Source organism: Micrasema longulum, unplaced genomic scaffold (assembly GCF_059751315.1).
Source record: "Micrasema longulum isolate JH-2025_06_02 unplaced genomic scaffold, ASM5975131v1 h1tg000614l, whole genome shotgun sequence".
Lineage (NCBI taxonomy): Eukaryota > Metazoa > Arthropoda > Insecta > Trichoptera > Brachycentridae > Micrasema > Micrasema longulum.
The window spans coordinates 412,326-434,172 of NW_028277810.1; the positions used below are offsets into that span (position 1 = coordinate 412,326).

At 31.4% G+C, this 21,847-nt stretch overlaps 1 protein-coding gene across 5 annotated transcripts; it reads right to left on the reverse strand.

The window, feature by feature from the left end:
• Positions 1-11,562: 11,562 nt before the first annotated feature.
• Positions 11,563-20,022, reverse strand: RpS11 (ribosomal protein S11). Of its 5 annotated transcripts, none has more exons than XM_088228906.1 (4): positions 19,993-20,022; positions 18,352-18,468; positions 12,731-12,936; positions 11,563-11,741 (listed from the first exon to the last, which is right to left on the reverse strand). In XM_088228906.1, exons 1-4 carry the CDS (start codon positions 20,002-20,004, stop codon positions 11,618-11,620), a joined length of 459 nt encoding a protein of 152 aa, XP_088085032.1. In that variant the 5' UTR covers positions 20,005-20,022; the 3' UTR covers positions 11,563-11,617. The 5 variants fall into 5 exon arrangements, with proteins under 5 accessions (XP_088085032.1, XP_088085031.1, XP_088085034.1 ...); XM_088228905.1 differs by lacking the exon at positions 18,352-18,468 and adding an exon at positions 18,521-18,649; XM_088228908.1 differs by lacking the exon at positions 18,352-18,468 and adding an exon at positions 18,521-18,649 and having other exon boundaries at positions 19,745-20,022.
• Between the last annotated feature and the right edge of the window lie 1,825 nt (positions 20,023-21,847).

Genomic DNA, 21,847 nt, shown 5'->3' on the forward strand with positions numbered 1-21,847 from the left:
AAATGGTTAAGCAAAGCGAGGAAAAATAATAAATCAGAAGTGGCCACCATGGGAACTTATTACTAATTGAAATAGGAAAAATACCTCTATAAAAAGGGATGGTAGAACAAAAAGAGATGTCGACTGCCGCATACATTAAGCAGGGCTTGCGTTCAACAAAAAATCAAAGATCTTCAAGAGACAAACAACATAAACCTCCGCAAGACTTGCCAAGACATATGTATGGAGCACATTGATGTACGATTGTGGGACATGGTGCCTTACCGAAAGAGATAAAAAAAGACTAAGCCTTTGAGATGTGATGTTACAGAGGATATTCGGAATTTCTTGGAGAGACCACATCACTAATGATGAGGTTCATAGTAGAATTGAAAAGGGGAAGCACCTAATAAAAAGTATATATGGATCGGCCACATTATGCGCCATTAGGGTCTCCTGCATGATATAATAGAGGAAATGGCTGAGGAAACAAATCACAGAGGGCGCCCCTGACGGGAGTATTTAAAACAGGTGTGCGAGGATTTGAACTGCGCCTCGTATGTTGAGTTGAAGAGAGCTGCAAATGATACAGAACAGTAAAGGACGAGATGCAGGATTTTGCTGTAAATTAATAACCAGGATTGAGACTGTGAAGAAGAAGAAATAATAAATAAAATACTAGTAAAAATTGTAACGCGTCTTAACTATTTGACTAGTACCTATTTACATATAAATAATTTGCGATCATCACAATTTGACCTTGTTTATTGTACAAAATGAGTAATAAAAATGTGTATTGGATTATTGTGTAATATAAATTATTGCCGGTGATGCAATAATCTAAGCATGGATCGATGATACAAGTATATATAAATATTTTATTTGCGAACCACTAAAGTTGTTTGTTTAATCTCAAAGCCATAAGGCTGTGTTTTTCTTATTTAAATATAAACAAGAAAAAAACAAAATATTGAATGAATCGATTGTTCATAATCTTTGCGATTTTTTTAGACGTAACAACGATTTATTAACATAATTTAGCAATTCCTATAATCTACAACATTTTGGTGGTAATTGATTTCTCTAGATTATCTATCTGCCTAACTATGTATAACCTGTTTAAAGTGGACTTTTTATAGGCAGTGGAAAATAATAATAAAACATAAATACAGAAACACACATACTTTACACCTCTGACATATGTTAGGCGTTAACATAAGCTGTGTCGGCTATTTACCTAATTTAAAAATGATCACCAAAAGTAAAACAAAATCATAAAGTTTATGTCATTTTTTTTTATACGCCTCCACTCGTTTGCTTTATATGTCATTCGAAAGAAAAATTTCTGCTCTACAAGACGTTGTGTTTTCTTTTACGTTCCATGAATTATTTTATTTGATTACAAGCCTTCATTGCCGTGGCCTGGAAACAGCTCTGATCCAAACCAGCTATGCTGAACAACATCGCTCTGGATGTTGATCTGTTCCATGTATCCGATGGGGCTTTTCGGAGCAGGATTTTCCTACTATTTTGAAGTCTCTTTATGTATTTTTTGTCTATTTATAATATGTAAGTCTTAAATTTTATTTTTTTGTAATGTATGTATTATTTCAAATGAATGAATAGAATTGAATTGAATCAAAGAATCGTTTATTTCTTTTACGTAATGGAAAACGTTAATGTAAATAAATGTATTCGTATTTGATTATTGTAAAAAATTGTATTTAGTTGTAATATTGTATTTTAATTTGTTATTAATAAATAAAAAAAAGTTTTGTGGCAATACTTGAGGCTAAAAAGCAAAAATGAAAACCCCAGACAACAAAAAAACTGAAGAAAGCACTAGAAAATGCGTGGGATGAAGAGATTTTAGAAATTAAATTTCAGCAATGTAATCTTAGGAAATTCAATAATTTTTTAAAAAGTTGTTAATAGACTATTAAAATAGGCCAATTTTTTTTTTTCTCATGATTATTATTTTTTTTTATCAGCGCTTTGATTTTTTAAGTTTTGTATTTCTGAAATTACTCCGCGTGTGACGTCCCAAGTTCTCATCCGCTTCTTCTCGATCAGATCTGACGATTGGTCAGATGACGGCAAGCTAACCGGAAATCTTCCACAGTCACACAAATCACACACTCTAATAATTAGTTGATTCATATGAACTATGACAACGTTCAAAGTAGTTGGTTTCAATAAAAATATTTTTTAATATTTTTTTCGTACATTTTCAAGACACTGCCGTATAATTTAAACAAACAAACAAACTATCACGCCGTTTTCAAGTAAGGGAAGCAGAGAAGATAGAACGCCATATCACTCTGTCTTTGCATACAGACCTCGCTTCCTCTACATTCATACATCTTCTCATGCACGCACGGCGATTATTCCTACTCTTGACATGTTATGGACTTGATCGCGCCATGTCTTTCTCGTCTTCTGTATCCATCAACATTCGCATCGTAGATCCTTTTAGCCGTTCTTTCACTGTCCATTCGCTCTACATGTCCAAACCAAATAATTTAATACTCTCTCTTTTACCGCGCATAAGAAAACATTTTTTTTATCCAATTTCCCGTAGGGCTGAAGCTCCTCTGCCGTCATTAAGGCAAAGGGAGGGGCCACGAAACATTAAAAATTATATCATCATAATCATTCTCTTTTCACACCTAATGGTGCATAGGGCACTGCACTGGTATACAAATCGCGCTCTGATTTTTAATAAATATGCGCGCTGATAAATATTTCATGTCAACTATGTCGGGAATTGAACCCGAGACCTCTTGCATGGCAGGCAAATGCGCCTACCACATCACGAGGCCAAAAATGGTATATTTGGTATGTTTTGATCATGTTCATTAAATTATTACAACAACAAAAAAATTAAATCGAATATTGAATTTTTAAAAATAAAAAAATTCAATAAAAAATTCCTCACACGAGAAAAGAAAAGCTAATGTTATGTTTTCTTCTTAAAATATGTCAGGGTACGTATTCTGATGGGCAGTTAAAATTTATCTTTTTGAGATCCCAGATACCTAAGTTTAGTCTAAATTTAAAATGGCGTAATCTGCCGGTCTAAAATTAATTATATTTTAGTTACATAAAACTTATAAGTATATTTTTTAACAGAAATACCTTTAAAAAATATTGTTTTTATCTAATTTACGTTTTTTTATTTTTTTATTATTGCGCGATTAAAAAAAACTTTCGGTTTAAAATGGCAAAATCGTATGATTTCTTAATTTTGCGGTCGTTTTACCAGACTACAGCCTTAAAAACCGCGGCCCAGGACTGATTTTTAATAAAATAAAACATTTAAATAAAATTTATACATAGTGCTTTTTAAAAAAAACTCCAAATATATGATGCAATTTTTGTAACCGCTACTGTTGATATAAAAAAACATATAAAGGCCAAACTATTTTGATTTCATAAAAAAATATTTGCTGGTAAATGTCAATAATTTATTGTTCTTCTGCTCGATCGATTCGATAGTATCGGTCGTAAAGATAGTTTCAAATTACTCATCAGAAATAAGGTATAAATTAATAATGTTATTTATTTTATTTTAGTGACTAATTTTGTTATGCACGAAGTAACAAGAAAATATACGAAGAATCATCAATCATATCAAATTTATTTTTGTCCTCCATACGCTCATGATCAAAACGCACCTTAAAACATTGATTTTTTATGTTAATCCATTGTTTATTTTTTCTATGGTTGTAGGTTATACAAGCTGTTCATCTTTGTTCTAATAAATAAAAGAAAAGAAAACATTATTTTATTATCATATACATATGTACATGCGTGTAAGGAAATGAAATAATATTTTATGCAGGTTAACAACTTCTGAGTACTTACATTATTTTTTACCTTGTCAAAAATATAAGACCTTGAGACTGACGTCAAACTTATGTGCACAAATATAAAAAAATAACCTGTGACACTGGTTGAGCTTTTAGTAGAAACAATCTTTATATATTTTAATCTTTATATATATATTGCTTTTAGTAGAAACAATCTTTATTCCTACATAAGTACACCCCTCTGTTGGTTAGATGACCGGAGTTTGACGTTTGCATAAAGAATGCCATATTTAAAAAAATATTTATTTTATGTTTTGGAATTCAACCGTAAACAAGTACCTAGGTACCTACTTAAATTCAATATTTGAATATCAATTTTTTTTTTTGTTTTGGAATTTAATCACAGGTACCTAGGTACCTACTTATCAATGAAAAGTATTTTTCCAAGCTAATAGCAGGCAAGCCAACGTTCAGGCAAGACAATGTCTGACGGGTCCGCTAGTACAATATATATTTAGTCCGTGGCTTTATTAATCTCCGATCCATTTCTATATTCAGGATTTTTACCTGAGAGCAGTCATCGGGTCAAAAACACTTGTCCAGGATTCTGGTTCTATTTCACACACAGAACTGTATTATTCACCCGCCTGGACTCGGAAGGAGATAAAGAACAAATGAAATTATTTGACTAAAATCAGTGTTTGATTTTAGTACTAAGATTGTTTATGTATTTATTTATTTATTTATACGCCCTACGGGCTTTTACATTTATTGGTAATACATTAAAGTGCAGCATTGCAGTCTTTGTGGGCATTTTTCCAATGTATGTTATAGCTTAATTTTAAGATGTATTTTTGTAATAAATGTTATTAAATATTTGTATATAACCACTTACCGACTTTTCTATGTCTACTGGTTTCGAGATGTACCCGTCTCTTCGTCAGGACACCAATTAAACCAACATGCAAACCAACATGCAAAACCCACTAAATTTATTTGTCAATTTTTAAAATGTGTAAATGGGGGCTAAATTTCTAACTGTCTATGCGCTCTGTAGCTGCAAGACGTCCTGTAATCTAGCTCCTATCTGTTATAATTTTTGATTGATCTTAATTGAAAACGAGGGACTAGAATCCCAATCGTCCATGCGCTCTGTAGCTGCAAGACGTACTGGGATATTTATTAATTGTACAGCGCCCTTGAGGTGATTTTCACAAAAATGGCGCTTTATAAATTATCCAACTATATATATATATATATATATATATATACATCTTCACCATAGTTTTTGCATAAAAATATAAAATCAACACGACATGCATTTTAATAAGCACATGCACTCATTAGGACAAACATGCACTGATTAAATTATGAAAATATTCTGTTGTTTGAGAATTAATGAAAAAAGTAGAGGGGGTGGAGGGAGGGGGTAAGCTTAATAGATTTAATAGGGTGACCATTACAGTGGAACATCGTATAAACGACTACATTGGAAGTTTGTTTGATTATTGATTGAAGGAACATTATTTTTTAAAGCTTTCCTAATCTGAAATATTTCCATATTATTTACTTTTAACCTTTTATTATTTGTATGTGAGATTTGAACTCCTGTATTTTTACTAAAGTCATTATTTAAATTGATTGGGTGATTTGCGAATTCGGAGAAATTATAATTTTGAAGACACCTCATACCTACCGATGTTATGATGTATTTTTCTAAAGTGTATTTTTGTAATTATATTTCTATGTAAATAATATGTGTATGGAAAAATAAACAAATAAATAAAAAAATATGTTACAGAACATATCTATAGAAATTGACCAAACGAGGAAGTTCAGTGGATTTTTTCATTATTTCCTGTTAATTTATTTCTTGTTATCTAACTGAGCCAAAAATTGTTTCAAATATTTTTATGCTTCTTACTATCAGCGCTTTATTTTTTTCAATGTTTTGAATTTATGAAATTACTCCGCGTGTGACGTCTCAAGTTCTTTTCCGCTCTTCTCTGTCAGTTCTCCATATTGGTCCGTTGACGTACCGAAAACCGGAAATCTTTCACAACTGTCTTATCATTGGTTGATTCATATGAACTAGTGACGTAGTTCAAAGTAGTTGTTTTTTTAATACATTTTCAAGAACTCGCCAGTACCTACAATTTAATACTATAATTTGTACCGCGCGTAAGAAGACATTTTTTTATATCCGATTTCGCGTAGGGCTGAACTTCCTTATTGCGTTATTTCGAAAGAACGGTGCTATAAAATGACAATAGATTATGATTTTCTTACATTTGAACAGACTTCAGCCTTAACTACGTAAATACCGCGAATTATCAATCGTAGGTCACTATCGTAACTATTGTAGATTACCCAGGGAATCTAGGTCCCGCACGTTCCCGAGACCTTTGTCCATATGAGTTCCGAGGTCAATTGCATCTTGCAGGGCCCAATTATGCCAATACAGGAACGCCTGATGGGGCTTTGTATGGGAACACATTACAGAAGCATAGCATGGTGTTCGGAGTGTGGGTTCGGAGCACGAACTGACTTCTGCTTTGGGGTCACAGTCGCAACTCGCAACTACTCACTTCTCGATACTTTACTCGGTCATTGAAATAAGACAAATGTGTCGGTTAACATCAAAAATGGATATATCCAGACTAAGCATTTTTTCATAAACGACACTTTTCTGAAACTGATTATTGCTATTAGACTAAATGGTTATTTAAACTATATGTAGGTCTGGCGTAAATAATAAAAGTATTCTACGTATTTGATTTGATCGATTAGACTTAGTTTCCGTGTAAAACTTATATATAATTTGGATGTAACTCATTTTTATATATCGGAATGGATTTAACTAGTCTTGATAAAATTAATTCGTGGATTTTACCAGTTTTGATCTAATCTGTCATTGAATGTCTGTGTCAGGGTTGTCACTTTTACGAAGTAAAAAATAAATAAAACTAATCGTTTTGAGTGTTATTGTGTTATTTGAGTGTTATTGAGTGTAATTGAGTGGATGTTGCCGATTTTGATATAAAATCAAACTTCTGACAACAATTATTACGGTATAATATTGGATTTTCCCATTTTTGAAATATGTATTCTATGTAAAAGTAAACTTTTAGTCGTGTTTCCACAAAAAATGTTTTTTTACCAATTTTGGATTTAACCAATTTTGATATCCACCGACACAAATGTTGATACATTATGATGGCGTTGTTGTTACGAATCTGGTTGCGAATGATTGATAACACAAATGATTGATAACACAAATCATCGAATTATAACGACATATCGCTAAATAATACCTGTACCTTAGAGAATAAAACACGGGAGTTCACCTTTTGCCGTTTTGAAGTAAAAAAAATATTTTTTTTTTATTTATTTAGTTATTAAACCACTGAATTTCCTCATCCAAAATATTGATTAAAAAAAGTATTCTTAAAAGTTTAATGAAACTAAAATTAATTACTTTTTGACCGGCAGATTATGCCTCTTAAAATGTTGGCTAAACAACTCATGTACGTTAGTATGAAATATAAAAAAAAAATAACGACGCGTATAAGGGCGGGGGGTTTAGGAGTTAAATCCCCTCCCTCCATCGAAAATTAGCTTGCAGTAAATGAAATGAATTTTGTAAACCCCAGAGTTTACCTATTTTGAATAATTGACCTTCACCTAATGTGACTAATACTTAAAAAACGAAGACAGGCCAAAATACATACATTTATTTCTCTAGAACACCCCTAATTTAGAAGCTATAAACACGCCCGCAGGCCTTTCGGCAGGCGGAAGCAGAGGGGGAAGAAAAAAAACGCTATTTTAAAAACAGAAACCACCGAACTCAAGAAACTTTTTTGGATATTACTTTTGAGCTTTGAATCTTCCGCGGATTTTTTTGTTACACTGATTTATGCGCAAATGTTGTTTTAAAAGTCAGACCCCCCGTTGCCCAAGGGCCCGTGATTGGTACTCACAAAAAACAAAGTATTAAAGTAAAATTTGTTAAAATTATTCAACTCTTCACTGCCCTTTTTCTGATTCTAACTAAATATATGTATGTTTTTTATGTAGATACTGGGGAAAACAAAAGAAATAAAAACAAAAAAAACAGCTTTATTTTTATATTTTAGGTATGTATTCAATATAATATATATTCAAATAAAAGGTAAGAAAATACAAAAATATAAGGAAAACAAGAAATAACGTTTTTTTATGAAAATCTTTTTCGAACAACAATCATAACATCGAATCTTTAAAAAATGCAAAAAATCACTATTTGAACCATAGCTTAATTATACTTTTGACAGAACACGTGCAACTGACTTGTGTTTTAAAATTTTTTCGAACAATTTTGCTCTGATGGCGATTTTTGAAATAAATTAAAAAGGTAAATGTGTAATACAAGGTAATACATTAGTCGCCGAGTGATAAAAATGTTTTATATCACTTTTATACTCTGATTATCGGTATGCAGATCATCTACATTGGGCAGTGTAGGGTTAAAGATAATAAACTGAACAGAAAGCTATTAAAGAAACTATTTTTTTTTTTTTAATTTTGGTTTTTAAAAAGAATTAAAAGCATTTGAAATCGGTCAATTTTATGCAGTTTTCTTTAATTTTAAGTGAAATTATGCCTTCAATAATCTTTTAAAAAAATATAACACTAACAATAATTTAGTTTCAACCTTTTTTTGGCTTTTTTTGAGGAAGACTTGTTTTTATCAGATTAAGATTTAAAAATATTCGATAGAAATCTGTTGATTTTATCTAATGTTTATTAACTTTATTTTTGGAATTGCATGATTTTAAAAGAACGGAATTTTAAAATGACAAAATTGACTGATTTTCTTACTTTTTGCCAGATGACCATCACTGTTTTTTTTTTTTAATTATTAAGATTTATGTTTTTTTATGAATTTGTTACAAATTGTATGTACATTCCTAGAGGTGACTTTTACAAAAACGGCGCTACATAAATCATCCAACTAAAATAATAAAATTATGTTCTTCAATATAAATGTTTTATTTTTACATTTGTTATTATTTTTTTTCCTAATTTAATTTGTATTCAAATAAAATTGAAAAAAACCTTTATTCCATTATTTTTTTAGATTTTACAACCGTTTGATGCCCAATGAGTTTTTCTGGGTTCTCGTGACCGCAACGGAAAAGAATGGGAACGACACATGGCACAATAGCTCAGAAAAACTCATCGAGCAGTTTTTTTTTATTTTGAAATATCTATGCTGGTTTTTGTTTCTGGGCCCCGATTCTTACATTTAATCTACAAAGTAAAATTAAGTTTTCTGTATGAAAAGTAGAATACACATACATTTTTTTCTGCTATTCACGTTCAATGATAGGTTATCGACGAAGAAACTTTAAATGTTCATGCAAATATACTCATTTTGGTACAATTTTTTTTTTTTCTTTACAGACAGTCGAAGACAACTCTGTTAACTTCCCATTGTAATCGGGGCCCTGCAATGTTTTATTTTACCAAGCAGCGCATTGTAAACAATGTACCAGTCCTGAAGATGCCTACTTAGGGGAAAGCTTTCCTCGGTCTAATACGGCAAACTAAAACTTAACCAAGAAATTTTTGATATTTTTTTAGAAAAACTATAAGTTTACTTTAAAATTCGATACAATATGTGTGTCGTATAACACCAAACCACTCATTATTTTTAAAAAATTATAGAACGTAATATTACAAATAAAAAAATACTTTAAATTTGCCATGGTTATTTATTTCGCATTTCCCAATAAATTATTTTTAAAAAGTATAAGTTGCATGCAAAAACTATCTATAAACTGAAATGTTTTTCGTTGAAAATCCATTATTGAGGGGGTTTGAACGACGAAGATGAAGAACATTTTTGAGAAGGAATGTGGGAGGCTATTAATTCAAAAAATACTTGGTACACTTCCACTTATTTATTTTGACCAATTAGCGCTTTCACTCTCTAATGGGCATCGTCAGACTGGTAAATAAGTGGAAGTGTACCAAGTATTTTTTAAATTAATAATTTATATGTAAATATAAGTTATTACATCATTACAATGGAATTCCATCAAGAATCGTCAATAAATAATTTAAATGAAACCCATATTTTTATTCTTAATCTGTTCATTTTTGCGAAAAGCTGAAAATTTTATTGATGTGGATGAGATTCTTTCAAATTGTTTTACCTACCAGACAATGCCTGAAGATACTTTTTAATTTACCAATTAGTTCAATAAACAATATTTTGATTGACATTATAATATTAATTAATTAAAGGATGTTTGAAGGTAAAAGGGTAAAAGCGGTTATTGGTAAAACAAAAAGGTGGAAGTGTAAGAAGTATTTTATTTTATAACCAACTAGAAAATACATAATTTAATAGTGAGTATAAGCAATGGCATGAATTCTTTACAAATTTATCAAGAAATAACATATCACTTATTATTTATGCCAAGATTTCTCTATCATGCTCGCACCAACAATAGGGAAATATAACTTTTTTACGATTTTAAAATTATAAGACACCATTATGAACATTTTTTCAGTTTTATAGGAAACGCTGCTAAGCAAAAAAATGATTTTAACTTAATAATTTTGTATTCCCGCGAAAACGGCCATTGCATTGGTTACGCCCATTACAGGTCACGATTTGGGTAACTTTTGAACATTGTTTGTGGCCGTTTAAATTCAAATACAGTTGTACTTGGTGTTTACGATGAAGATGGGATCACTTGAATTTGCCCGTTATAAGCGTTACTCGTTGTACCAGAGAAAGGTTTTTTTTTATACAATCGCTATTGCACATTGTCACTAAGTAAATACATATGTGAACATATTATTCATACAGATTTTTTTTACAGGGGTTAGGTTTTAACTGATCTGGTCTAGAACTCATTTGATATCACCCACTTGTAATGTTTGTGGTCTATTGTAATAAGCCTAGAACATTAAAAAAATATTTTTAAAAAACCCCGAAACCAGCATGTCATTCATAAACTACAAAAGCAGCTGTAAATTGTAACAATGTGCCGAACCAGCACTTACTAAGTTCACAAAGCTTGGATTTTTTAAAAACCATGTGTGTTCATTTTTCAATATTGTCAGCGAAGAATCCAATTAGGTACCTAGACACTTGCATAGCAATCATAAACATAATCCGATCCCAACGCCCGGCGGTATTTATCCTTTACGTTAGCCGACCGTTTAGATTTTATTAATTAGATTCTTATTTCGAGAATGATGTTTTTAACAGTTGAAGATTTTTTGTATAGTTTTTGACAATATTTTTGTTCGGTATGTCCGAGAAGTAGCTCGTTATAACAGTGAATAATTGTATGGAGAAAACCATGAACTAAAATGTCAACTAATGTTTCCTCCTTACATCCGAGATCTCGCTATTTCCATGATCGTTATAACCGAGTTAGACTGTATATCGAATATCATCGCGAATCTTGACGTCACAATTATCAAGGAAAAACATGTTGTTTTTGTAGGGATATATTTTTTAATAATTTTGTTTTTCAAAGCTATGTATGAAAACATGTATCCGCAATATCCATATTGATTTTGAAAACACAATTTTTCGAAATCCATTTTATATATTTTTATCGGTATTCGTTTGTGATATTTCCCTATTTTATAAAGAATATTTTACAAAATGACAAATTGTACTAAAGTCGAGGGCAGTCGCGGCTTCAAGAATACTTATATGAGGATATATAGACATTATATAAATGTAATAAAAACAAAAACATTTGAAGACAACCAGTTTATTCAGTGTCCATTTTTTATACAACTTAAATGCTAAATTAGAACTTCTTGAAGCTCTTCTTGGATCCCTTTCCCTTGGTCACCTTCAGGACGTTGAATCTGACGGTTTTGGACAGTGGTCTACATTCTCCGATTGTCACCACGTCTCCAATCTCCACGTCCCTGAAAGAGCAGTAACAATAGCCATTAGGGAAGGTATGTCACAGCATGAACAGATATGAGAGAGAAAGGTGAAATCAGAAATTTTGGTTTAGAAAGATGGTATCATCAAGTTTGTGTCAGAAGACCGTCGTGGTATCATCATAGAAATTTGTCTTTGGAACAAAATTAATCATAGAAATACATTAAGCCCGGTTATGTGTCCTCGCTAAACAAATCTACAGTTCATTCAAATCTTAAATAAACTCTACTTATGTGTACATAACAGAACGTTTTCAAAAAAAAATTCCAGTGCGCCTACATAAAACAAACAAAATTAGTATGTTTACCTAATTTAACACATTAACAAAGGCTTATTAAACATTTGAATGCACTGTACATGTCTCATTTATTCTTTACTTTTAAAAGACTGTTAAAAAAACCCTCTGGAAACAGTACTGTAATGTCATGTTACATTAAGCAAAAAAATGAGTCATTTGAAATACTGGTATTTAAAATCAATCATATAATTTAGGCCAGTTATAGCAAATTACAACTCAATTATTTTTTTAAATGGAAGATATCGTCGGTTGACAGGTAAAACTCGTTGAGTACAGATTTATGGTAGAGTGACTTTGTCACATAGTTCTATTTTTTCAATAAACTCTTGAATGAAAAAATCTCCAATTCCGTTATGCGATTTGAAAAAACTATTTATTATTGTATAATTTTACTCACTACAGTTTTGCAAGAGATTTTGGAAAAATATAGAACTTAGTGAAAAGTAATTTTAACATGAATCAGCAGTAAATAAGTTTTACCTTTTAACTGGCGATATATAAAGTATTTTATTTTATGTAGACTCATGTGACATCATAGTCACAGCCACACAAGATTTAAGAGAGAGGAGACAGTTATAGCATTGAGGAACATAAAATATTTAATAATTTTGTACTATAATTGGGCCGCTTCCATGCATTTTTTTAAAGATTATTCTTTTGAGTAGTACAAACCTGAAACAAGGTGAGAGATGGACAGACATGTTGCGATGTCTCTTTTCGAACCGGTTGTACTTGCAGATATAGTGAAGGTAGTCTCTCCTGATCACAATAGTCCTCTGCATCTTCAGTTTCTGGACTACTCCGGTGAGGATACGCCCCCTGATGGTCACGTTGCCGGTAAACGGGCACTTCTTGTCAATGTAAGTTCCTTCAATCGCCTGTATGAAGATCACTTTAACATTTAATATAAAGGTAACACTGTTATTTTGAGACAGGTCGACCCTCAAAAGCTGAGCATTGAAATTAAATGCAATAAATTGATATTTTACTTGATTAAAAAAACATTTTTTGTGAGTAATTTGTGATTTCTAAATAATTGAACGGTAAATTAAATTAAATTAATTTCAGTAGCATTTGAGGGCACCATTATTATTTTTTAATGAAATTTAATATCTTCGGGTAATTATTACAAAACTTCAAAATCAGCAGTTTTGAGTTAACCACTAAAAACACATTTTTGTATCCTCCTCCATGAATGCTACAAATTAATAAGTTGTGCATTAAAATCATCATATTATTTGAACGCATCACAACTTTTCTATTTGTAGCATTTATGGAGGAAGATATGAGGGTATTAAAGGAAACATAGAAATCCCCATTGAAAGAGTTACTGAGATATTTGCAAAAAACTATTAAAAAAAATTTGTGAGATTTCTAATTGTGCTTCACTCGATGGATAGAGCTAAGTTTGCGGTGTCAAGTAGTATAATTGTGCTTCACCAACTCGATGGATAGAGCTAAGTTTGCAGTGTCAAGTAGTATAATTGTTCTTCACCAACTCGATGGATAGAGCTAAGTTTGTGGTGTCAAGTAGTATAATTGAAATCGGTTTTTGCAAGATTCAGAGACGGTTATTAATTACATTATTACTTAGGTAGGTAGGTTTTTATGTAGTTTATTTCGGCATCAATAACTAATTTTCCATTTTTGGTGGAGATTTCGAAGTTTGCTTTCAATACCCTCATATGTACAAACATGTATAATGGTTAACTCGAAAATCCCAATTTTGAAGTGAAAAAATGCTATTTCTGTTTTTTCAAGTTTTTTTTATGCTAATTGTTCTAAACAAAAAAACATTAATACAAAGAAGAGTTACCTAATGATATTATTATTGCCGCCACTTGAAATACACCTTTTAAAAATAAAAAAAAGAGAAAGGGATTTTCATTTTTTTCTAATTAAGGTTTAAATCTTTTAAAAAAATACACGCTACACATATTTGACTTGCAAGAAATATGCACAAAAAAGAAAGTAGAATTGTGGTTGTTAGATAATATTATCAAGATAAATTTATGGTTTAACATTGTCAGCAGATGAAATTACAAAATAAAAACAAACAATTTTGATATAATGTTAGAATAAGATTGTTTTGGGAAATGGTATTTTGCAACACAATTTTAGAAACATGAAATTTCTCACAACGTTAAACAAATATTAACCACGTCTTATATGGGATGTGAGAGTTCCATATATGCAAAACCGTTCTTTTTTAGAAACATGTCTGTTTACTAAGTAATCTATGGTGATTTCACGATTGTAAAATGTTCTATCAGAAAAAATAATTATTGATTTCAAGTCAGATAAGACGTCTCGTCTTCATTTGTGTTTCAGAAGACCGTCGTCTGAATCATCATGTGAAATTATTTTATTGTTTTCTATCATGGTTTTATTTAATTGAAACAAAATTAATATTTGTTAGAAGACAACACCCAAAAGCTTCAAGCAGGTTAGAATGATGTAATTAAAAGGTATGGATATGAATTATTTGACATGCACATTCAGTTATGTATAATATGTAATATATTTGACATTATCAGTAGATAAAAGCAGACCATTGAAATTTTGATGTGATATTTTGCGACATAAGGTTTAAATATATCAAACTTGCCCTGATTGTCTACACCATTTGACCTCAAAACACAAATAAAAAAAAATACTATTCTCGAACTGGAAATCAAAAGAATAGTTTTAACATATCAATCAGAACTTTTTAAAGTATAATTATCTGTAAAAATAATGAGATTTTGGGTCAATATTTGTGGCAATGCGGTGTAAATGACTGGTTATTAAAAATTACATAGTATAGGATAATATAACATATAGGGCCTTACTTATAAACCTGGTATAAAGTTATGCCTGGGCATAGTAATAAGAATGGTATTCAGTAACTTTATGTCAAGTTTATGAGTAAGGCCCGAGGATTCATACTATTAAGGATTACTTTTTCATATCAATTAGAACACCAATGAACAAAGTTGGATAATTAAAAAGAAAGAAATATAAAAATCCCTTACCTTAAAGCAGAAGAACCCATGAGAGGAATACAAATAGATCTTGTTAAAGATTTTTTCATATTACCCAATACATATTATGCCCCAAGGTAAAACAGAAAATGTATCTTATATTTTTAAGTTTTTACTAGTATGATGTTTTACAACGAACACACTATTTATTAATGTTTTAACTTAGGGGCATTTGAGTAATGGAGAAATGAACGAAATTAACTTAAATAATATTTAAGACCCAGTGCAATACTTACATTCGTAGAGAAGAGGCCAAAATGCATTACGATATGACTTGCAATGGTTACATCTTTTCAAAGATACATTTTAAGGTTTTAAAAGGGAAAACATTTTTTTTAACATACTGGAATATGTCATCATACATCACAAGACTAAAGTAGCGTACTCAAAACAGTACAACAATGAGAATAGAATTAATACACCGATGGCTCAGTTAACGAAAATCGTAATCAGCCTACGATTTTCTTTGAAGATTCAGATTTTATTTATGCTGACAGGGAACACTGTGACCTAAGAATTATTTATAACAATGAGTATAAACAGAATTTAAAGAACTGGACAAATTCAGCATCTTTTCAAGGTAAACCATAAGTAAATTAGGTTTTTTAATAGTACAGAAAGCTGGAGAAATAAATTAAAAACAGTTTCTTAAGCAGCAGTATATATAAATACAATTTCTAAAGTGGTTTTGTTTATGCCACAAATTTAGCATTGGAAAGATATTAACCTTTATCTTACTGTCCCAAAAACATCCGCGTGTTACGGTGCTCTGTAGTCGTTACACATGCAAAAAATTTGAGATTTGAATTCGGAAAAAATGACATATTCACAGGCAACTGCTTTAATTATTTATAGTTTAAGTCAAAAGTGGTAATATTTTTATTCTAACTGCTAAAAACATAAAAAAATCATTAGCTCATGCTCGCAGTGCGGGCAAAAGAACCGCCCCTGACGAAAGCCGGGAAGCTACTAACGGGCGTCTGGAAGGAAGTACTAAAAACTTTGCTGTTTGCGCGTCTGACACATAAAAATGTATCTTTCGCTCTTAAATATACCTGTATTATCGAGAGTGAGACGTAAAGACTGTGTGAGAAAATTACATATTAGGATTACTCTTGTACTACGTACACAACATGCGACATGACACATTGGTAAACTTTCTATTGTATTGGTGATTTATCTCAGATTTATGATAAAATGCTTTTTCTGTTCCCAATAAACATTAATTATTTACATAATAACGATATGTGAATGTATAACGGAGGAATCTTAACCCATAATTTATTACATTTATAGAAATATTTAAGTTATTAGATGCAATGTGTACTGGCTACACATCACCGGGAAGGGAGAGTTAAATGTTGTATACCTTATTAAGACACCATTGTTGATATTATTAGTGATGCAGTTAGATGTTAATATGTAAAGTATTTATAATATATTCCAAGATATTCATTAACCTATGTGAGTAATATAATTAGATTAGTAAATGATGGTTAAATACGATGTGAACATAGATGTTCATTTATACATTAATTTAAATCCTTGCTGATAATGCTAACTACAAATTTTTAGATAATCAATTGAAAAAAAAACAGCATGTATGAGTATGAATGATTATAATTTAATGCATTTTGTCAATTAAGTAATTTTGAGAATAGTAAATTTTTTCAAGGTCCAATTTCTTACAGTGGTGAACAGAACACTCAGGCTTGAAAAAATCATACTTAATTTGTGTTTTCACCGGGAATCGAACCCAGAATCTTCCATGCACGAGTCAAACGTCTTAGCCATAAAGACCGCCAAAGTATTACATATATAATAACAATACAGGAAGACAATTATTTGATTCTGCTTATTAAAATATGTTTTACATATTCCGATTTATTCAACAAGATTTGTTAGCATTATCTAAGCAAGGAAACCAAATGTTAATGTTATCAGGCGTTTGAAATATAAAATAAAAGGAATAGGTCCCAGAGTAATCAATATAATATATGATAGATATTTTCTGTACATAGTCGGGTTTTCGGCACACGTTGGTTACTTCATTTTACTAGTTGTGAGATGTTGCACATTTTAAGTTAAAAGCTCGTCCCTAATCAAGAATTCAAATAAAACTGTAAGCTGAATACTATAGAGTATTATTTTTGTATTTATAAAACACAAAATATTTTTATTTAATTTTTAAATAAACATTATTTGATGCCATTTATGAAGACAACTTATTTTCAGAAAATTTGTAGTTACCAACTTGTGCCAGAAACCAGACGATATATACCCATCATATTTCATAAATTGATAATATAGACATACACATTTATAAATTTTGCAGTTTTCATTCCATTACTCTGCTATAATCTTTGAGTTAAGAAAAAAAATCTTCGATTAATTTTAATGCTAGCTGTTAGTCATTTCACAAATGCGTTTTTGAAAGCCTTCTATTTATTTTTGAGGGAAAAAAAAAAAGAGTTTGAGAAGTTAAACCCTTTATACTCATTTGCCGGGAATCACCCGCTCGAGTGAATTATCAAACAAAAAAATGCAATGACTTTCTTATTTTTTTTACATGAAATGATACTATTACTACCATCTTTTGGAACACTTTCTCATAAACAATGAAAAAAAATGCTTGTTGAAACAGATTTCTATTAAAAACTACGAAACAAAATAAATCAATTTTTTACAAGCGTCATCCAATCTTTTTGACAAAATAAGATGGAAAGTAACACTTCTCAAACTAACTAAAAAGGAGAAGGAGAAAAGAAACTGTATGGTATTGGGAAACATGATCATGGAAACCTGGTCTGCACCCAGGATTATGTTTTAAATACCATACGGAGAAAAAAAAATAATCATGAAATTACTTGTGACAAGTTTTTTGTTTTAAATAAATCCATCGTCAAATTAAATTTCTTTGTTTTTTTTGTAAATCGACATTCTTTTCTATCCTTTCGCAGAAACTTTATTTCGAGCTAGCTTAAACATTGAGTGTAGAATAGAGTTCAAAAGGTAAAAAAAAAACCTAGTGATGATTAAATAAAACAATTTAAAAAAGATTTAATAATAAATAAAACAAAACTAAACTTTTTTTCGAGGTGTGAAAGAAGAAATATAATAGATGATATAATAACAATAAATTTTTAAGCACAGTTGACAGAGAATAAATGGAATGAAAACGCACAAAAGCAATATAGGCGATGAAACGAAAGAAGATAGACCCCGTCACCGCGTTCATACACCAAGCCCTGTAAGAACACCTCAGTATACCTCTCGTGGAGTTCGGAATCCTAGACCCACATCGCGAGTGTACCGCATAAACTTCTTCTTCAGCCCGCCCTTCTTGTTGGCGTTGACGGTGGGCTGTTTCTGGAACGCCTTCTCTGTCTACAAACAAAAGCCGACTAGTTAAGGGGGGCACACCATGCGGGGGACAAACCTCTCGTGGAGTCTTGAACCCGAGACCGACGTCTCGGTGATAGCGAACCGACTTGCGGCCCTTCTTCACCGCAGTTCCCTTCTTGCGGTTGAGAAACACCGTTGGCTGCTTTTGGAACGAGCGCTCATTCTGAAAGGCGGCATCAAACATGACGAAAAACAACTGAACTATTTTATTTGATCATCATCATTCCCTATCCGCACCTGATGGTGAATAGGACACCGATTTGGTAAACCAAATGCAGTATAATTCGATCATCTGTTATAAGAAGGTAAGGTGATCGGTCTTACGATGAGAGTCCAGGAACAATAAAATATTGCAGTTCATAAAACCTTTCAAATGAATACTGCACGTCCGCCCTGTCAGGAATCGAACCTCGGACCTTAAGAATAGTAGGCGAACGCGTCTATTGCTACTCCACGAGGCGGACTTATCTCCACTCGATTTCCTTATTCGGGACTTTAACCCGAGTTGGTTCTTTCTCACAAACAACTGCATTCTTCATCCGCCTGGACACAGAAATAATGTCATTAGTCATTTAAAAAGTCATTAGGACTCGATACTAACGACAACAAATGTGTTATGTAATGCATTCTAACAACAATTAAAAACTTATAAAAGTAGAGGTTATTTTTATTAATTGTTATATGCTAAAGCAAAAGAGAGTAAAACCGAGGGGCTTCGAGTGACGCTGAAGTTTTTCATAAGACATAACATTATGCGGTTCAAACGTGTTTTAAAAAAGTCCGTCCTAAGCTCTCAGAGTAGCTCGTATATAATTGTTTATCTGCCCGAGCATTTAATGCATAATAAGGCGAGAAGAATATCGTTACAATCTTTAAAAAGATGCAATTTTTTTATTTCATCATGTTAGCTGTAGTAAAAATAACCAAATTTATGGAAACAACTAAATCAATTCAAAAACTGTTCACAAAATTTATGACAAAAAATAAAATTAGTAAATCAATATTCAAATTCGAGTCGACGGAAATACAATTAGCATTTTGATTTTAGAGAATTTCAGCGGAGAACGACGAGGTGTGGAAATCAATTTAATTAGCCCAACTTAGAACATTTACAAAAAGGATAAGTAAATTATTTTAATTCCGAGCACGAAAACAACGGTGACAGGTAACCTCAAAACATGTTTCCTTCGATTGCGAATTTAACACAGGTTGTAGATAATAAAGGTAATACGATTGAAAAGGAAACCGTTATAATTACATCTTTCCGTCGGTGAAATTAGACACATCTTGAATATCGTAAATCCAAAATTACTACGGCTAATGCCAACACCACGTGGAAACACACGATCGCAAAAATAAAATCACATTCCACATATCTTGTAGAAAACAAACATAAAAACTAGCCGGGATCGTTTTAAAATACATTTAGATTAAATGTTTTCACAAATATATCACTCGATTCTTCGATAGATCGGCTTAAAAAGACTGATTTTACAGAAAACGTACCTGGTCAGCCATCTTGTAAGCGGCAAAAGAACGGGAAATGCGACAGGCGGCGCTGTCATCACATTATGTCTATGAATTATGAATAACCACAAACAATATCTTTATGGCTGCTCCCAAACACTAACAAGACGATACTTTGTACCTACCTACTCAGATTTTTGTTCACGTACTTTCTTATTGAAACAACGCGACTACAAGCAAACGATTTTTTCGTTAAAAAAAAGTTATTACTACCTATATTTGGAATCAGCCATTGATGATCTTCTATATGTTAATGAGATTAGTGCACCGAAATCCATAAGAACCAGTTGTCCAATTGTTTAAATATGATTTATGATTTAACATTTTTTTATTTAGAATTACTAAAGTGCTTTTTAATTTCTTAACTTTTCATCGTAATAGGCATTGCTATACAAATATTTGGCACGATATTCAATAAGTGCGCTGCGCACGCAAGACATAAGCAGCCAATAGTTCTACATTATCTCTGAAGTAGCCTAAAGGTACAATGTAATTGTTATGCTTGGGCCTGTCGATTTATTTTGAAAAAATTCAAAGGTTAATAAACGCATTTGGTACATGCGGTGATTATAATTAGTAATTAAAACACAAAAGAATTATTATGCTTTGTGTGCTAGTCATAAAGCAACGTAAAATTTATGTACCAAATGAACTACATAAAAATAAAAATATTTTTTTTGGCTTATACCCGTATGCAGAGACAAACCTTAAGGTGAGAAAAGTATATTCTATTGTCTTCACCTTCGGGTCGTTCTCTGCATTTGAAATTAAAATGTACTTTCCTCACCTTAAGTTTTGTCTCTGCATACGGGTATTAGTTTACTAGTCTATAAGTTACTCAGTATATTTATTTTGAATAAATAATAAAAATTACGGGCTATTTTTGCCAAGAAAGTCAGATGATGTGATGGCAGATGATGTGATGACAAATAATTCATGTCAATTGACTGGAGATCAGAGTCCGGTGCATTCTTTTGCCTCTCAACTCTGAAACAAATAAATAAAACTGTTTTATGACTTACTAGATTTTCGACTAGCGGGATTTCTCATTGTAAAAAGTATCCGATATTCAAATCAAAATTTGTTGCAACTAAGGGAAAACATTTTGGGAAGGAAATATTGAAGTCTACGTATTTACTGGGCTTATGTACTGTCATTAGCTGGTTGTAGTGGCCACTTTACAAACTGTGTAACATTAAGCGTTCTGCCTATGTTTAAACATCTTCATTTTTTCAACTCATCCATCTGTTAACTTTTGTGAAGTATAAGAGGCTCTGGGGTTAAAGTATTGGTTTATTATATGGATATATTATCAACAGCCTTTTCGTTCTGTAAATAAAACATAATTGAATAAATTCAATTCAATAATAGTATAATGTTTGTGATATTTAATAATTAATCAGTTTAAGCTATTGTAAGCACTATGCAGTGAATGAGATATTAATATCATACTTACTTTTAAAGAGCTCTTGACATAACGGTTTTGTCGAGTGACAGTGCAACAAAATCTCATTTTTAATGTTTTTTCCTCAGTGGCATATCAATAGTTTATCCTTTAAACTAAGTAATAACACTTCGACAATATTAAAAGTTTTAAAATCGCCGGAAAAACGTCCAATGATAAATGCGTAATTAAAGAACCGTGCCTTAAAAATGACATGAAACCCACGGACAAAAACGGTGGAATATATCATTTTTCTATAACTTTGAAGCCAATCTGAATGTTGTTTGGAATTAACCACTTTTTTGGATATTTGTCATGCACTAATTTAATTCGGCGGCCTTCGTGGTGTAGTGGTTAAGACATTTGGCTCACACATGGAAGGTTCTGGGT

Excerpts from the sequence above, each read along its gene's own strand:
- RpS11 (XM_088228904.1), bottom strand. The coding sequence starts at position 18,670 with ATGTTTGATGCCGCCTTTCAGAATGAGCGCTCGTTCCAAAAGCAGCCA. Across the intron at positions 12,937-18,520 it reads GGTTCAAGACTCCACGAGAG|GCGATTGAAGGAACTTACAT; the intron begins GTTTGTCCCCCG and ends ATCTTCATACAG. Across the intron at positions 11,742-12,730 it reads CATCTCTCACCTTGTTTCAG|GGACGTGGAGATTGGAGACG; the intron begins GTTTGTACTACT and ends CTGCTCTTTCAG.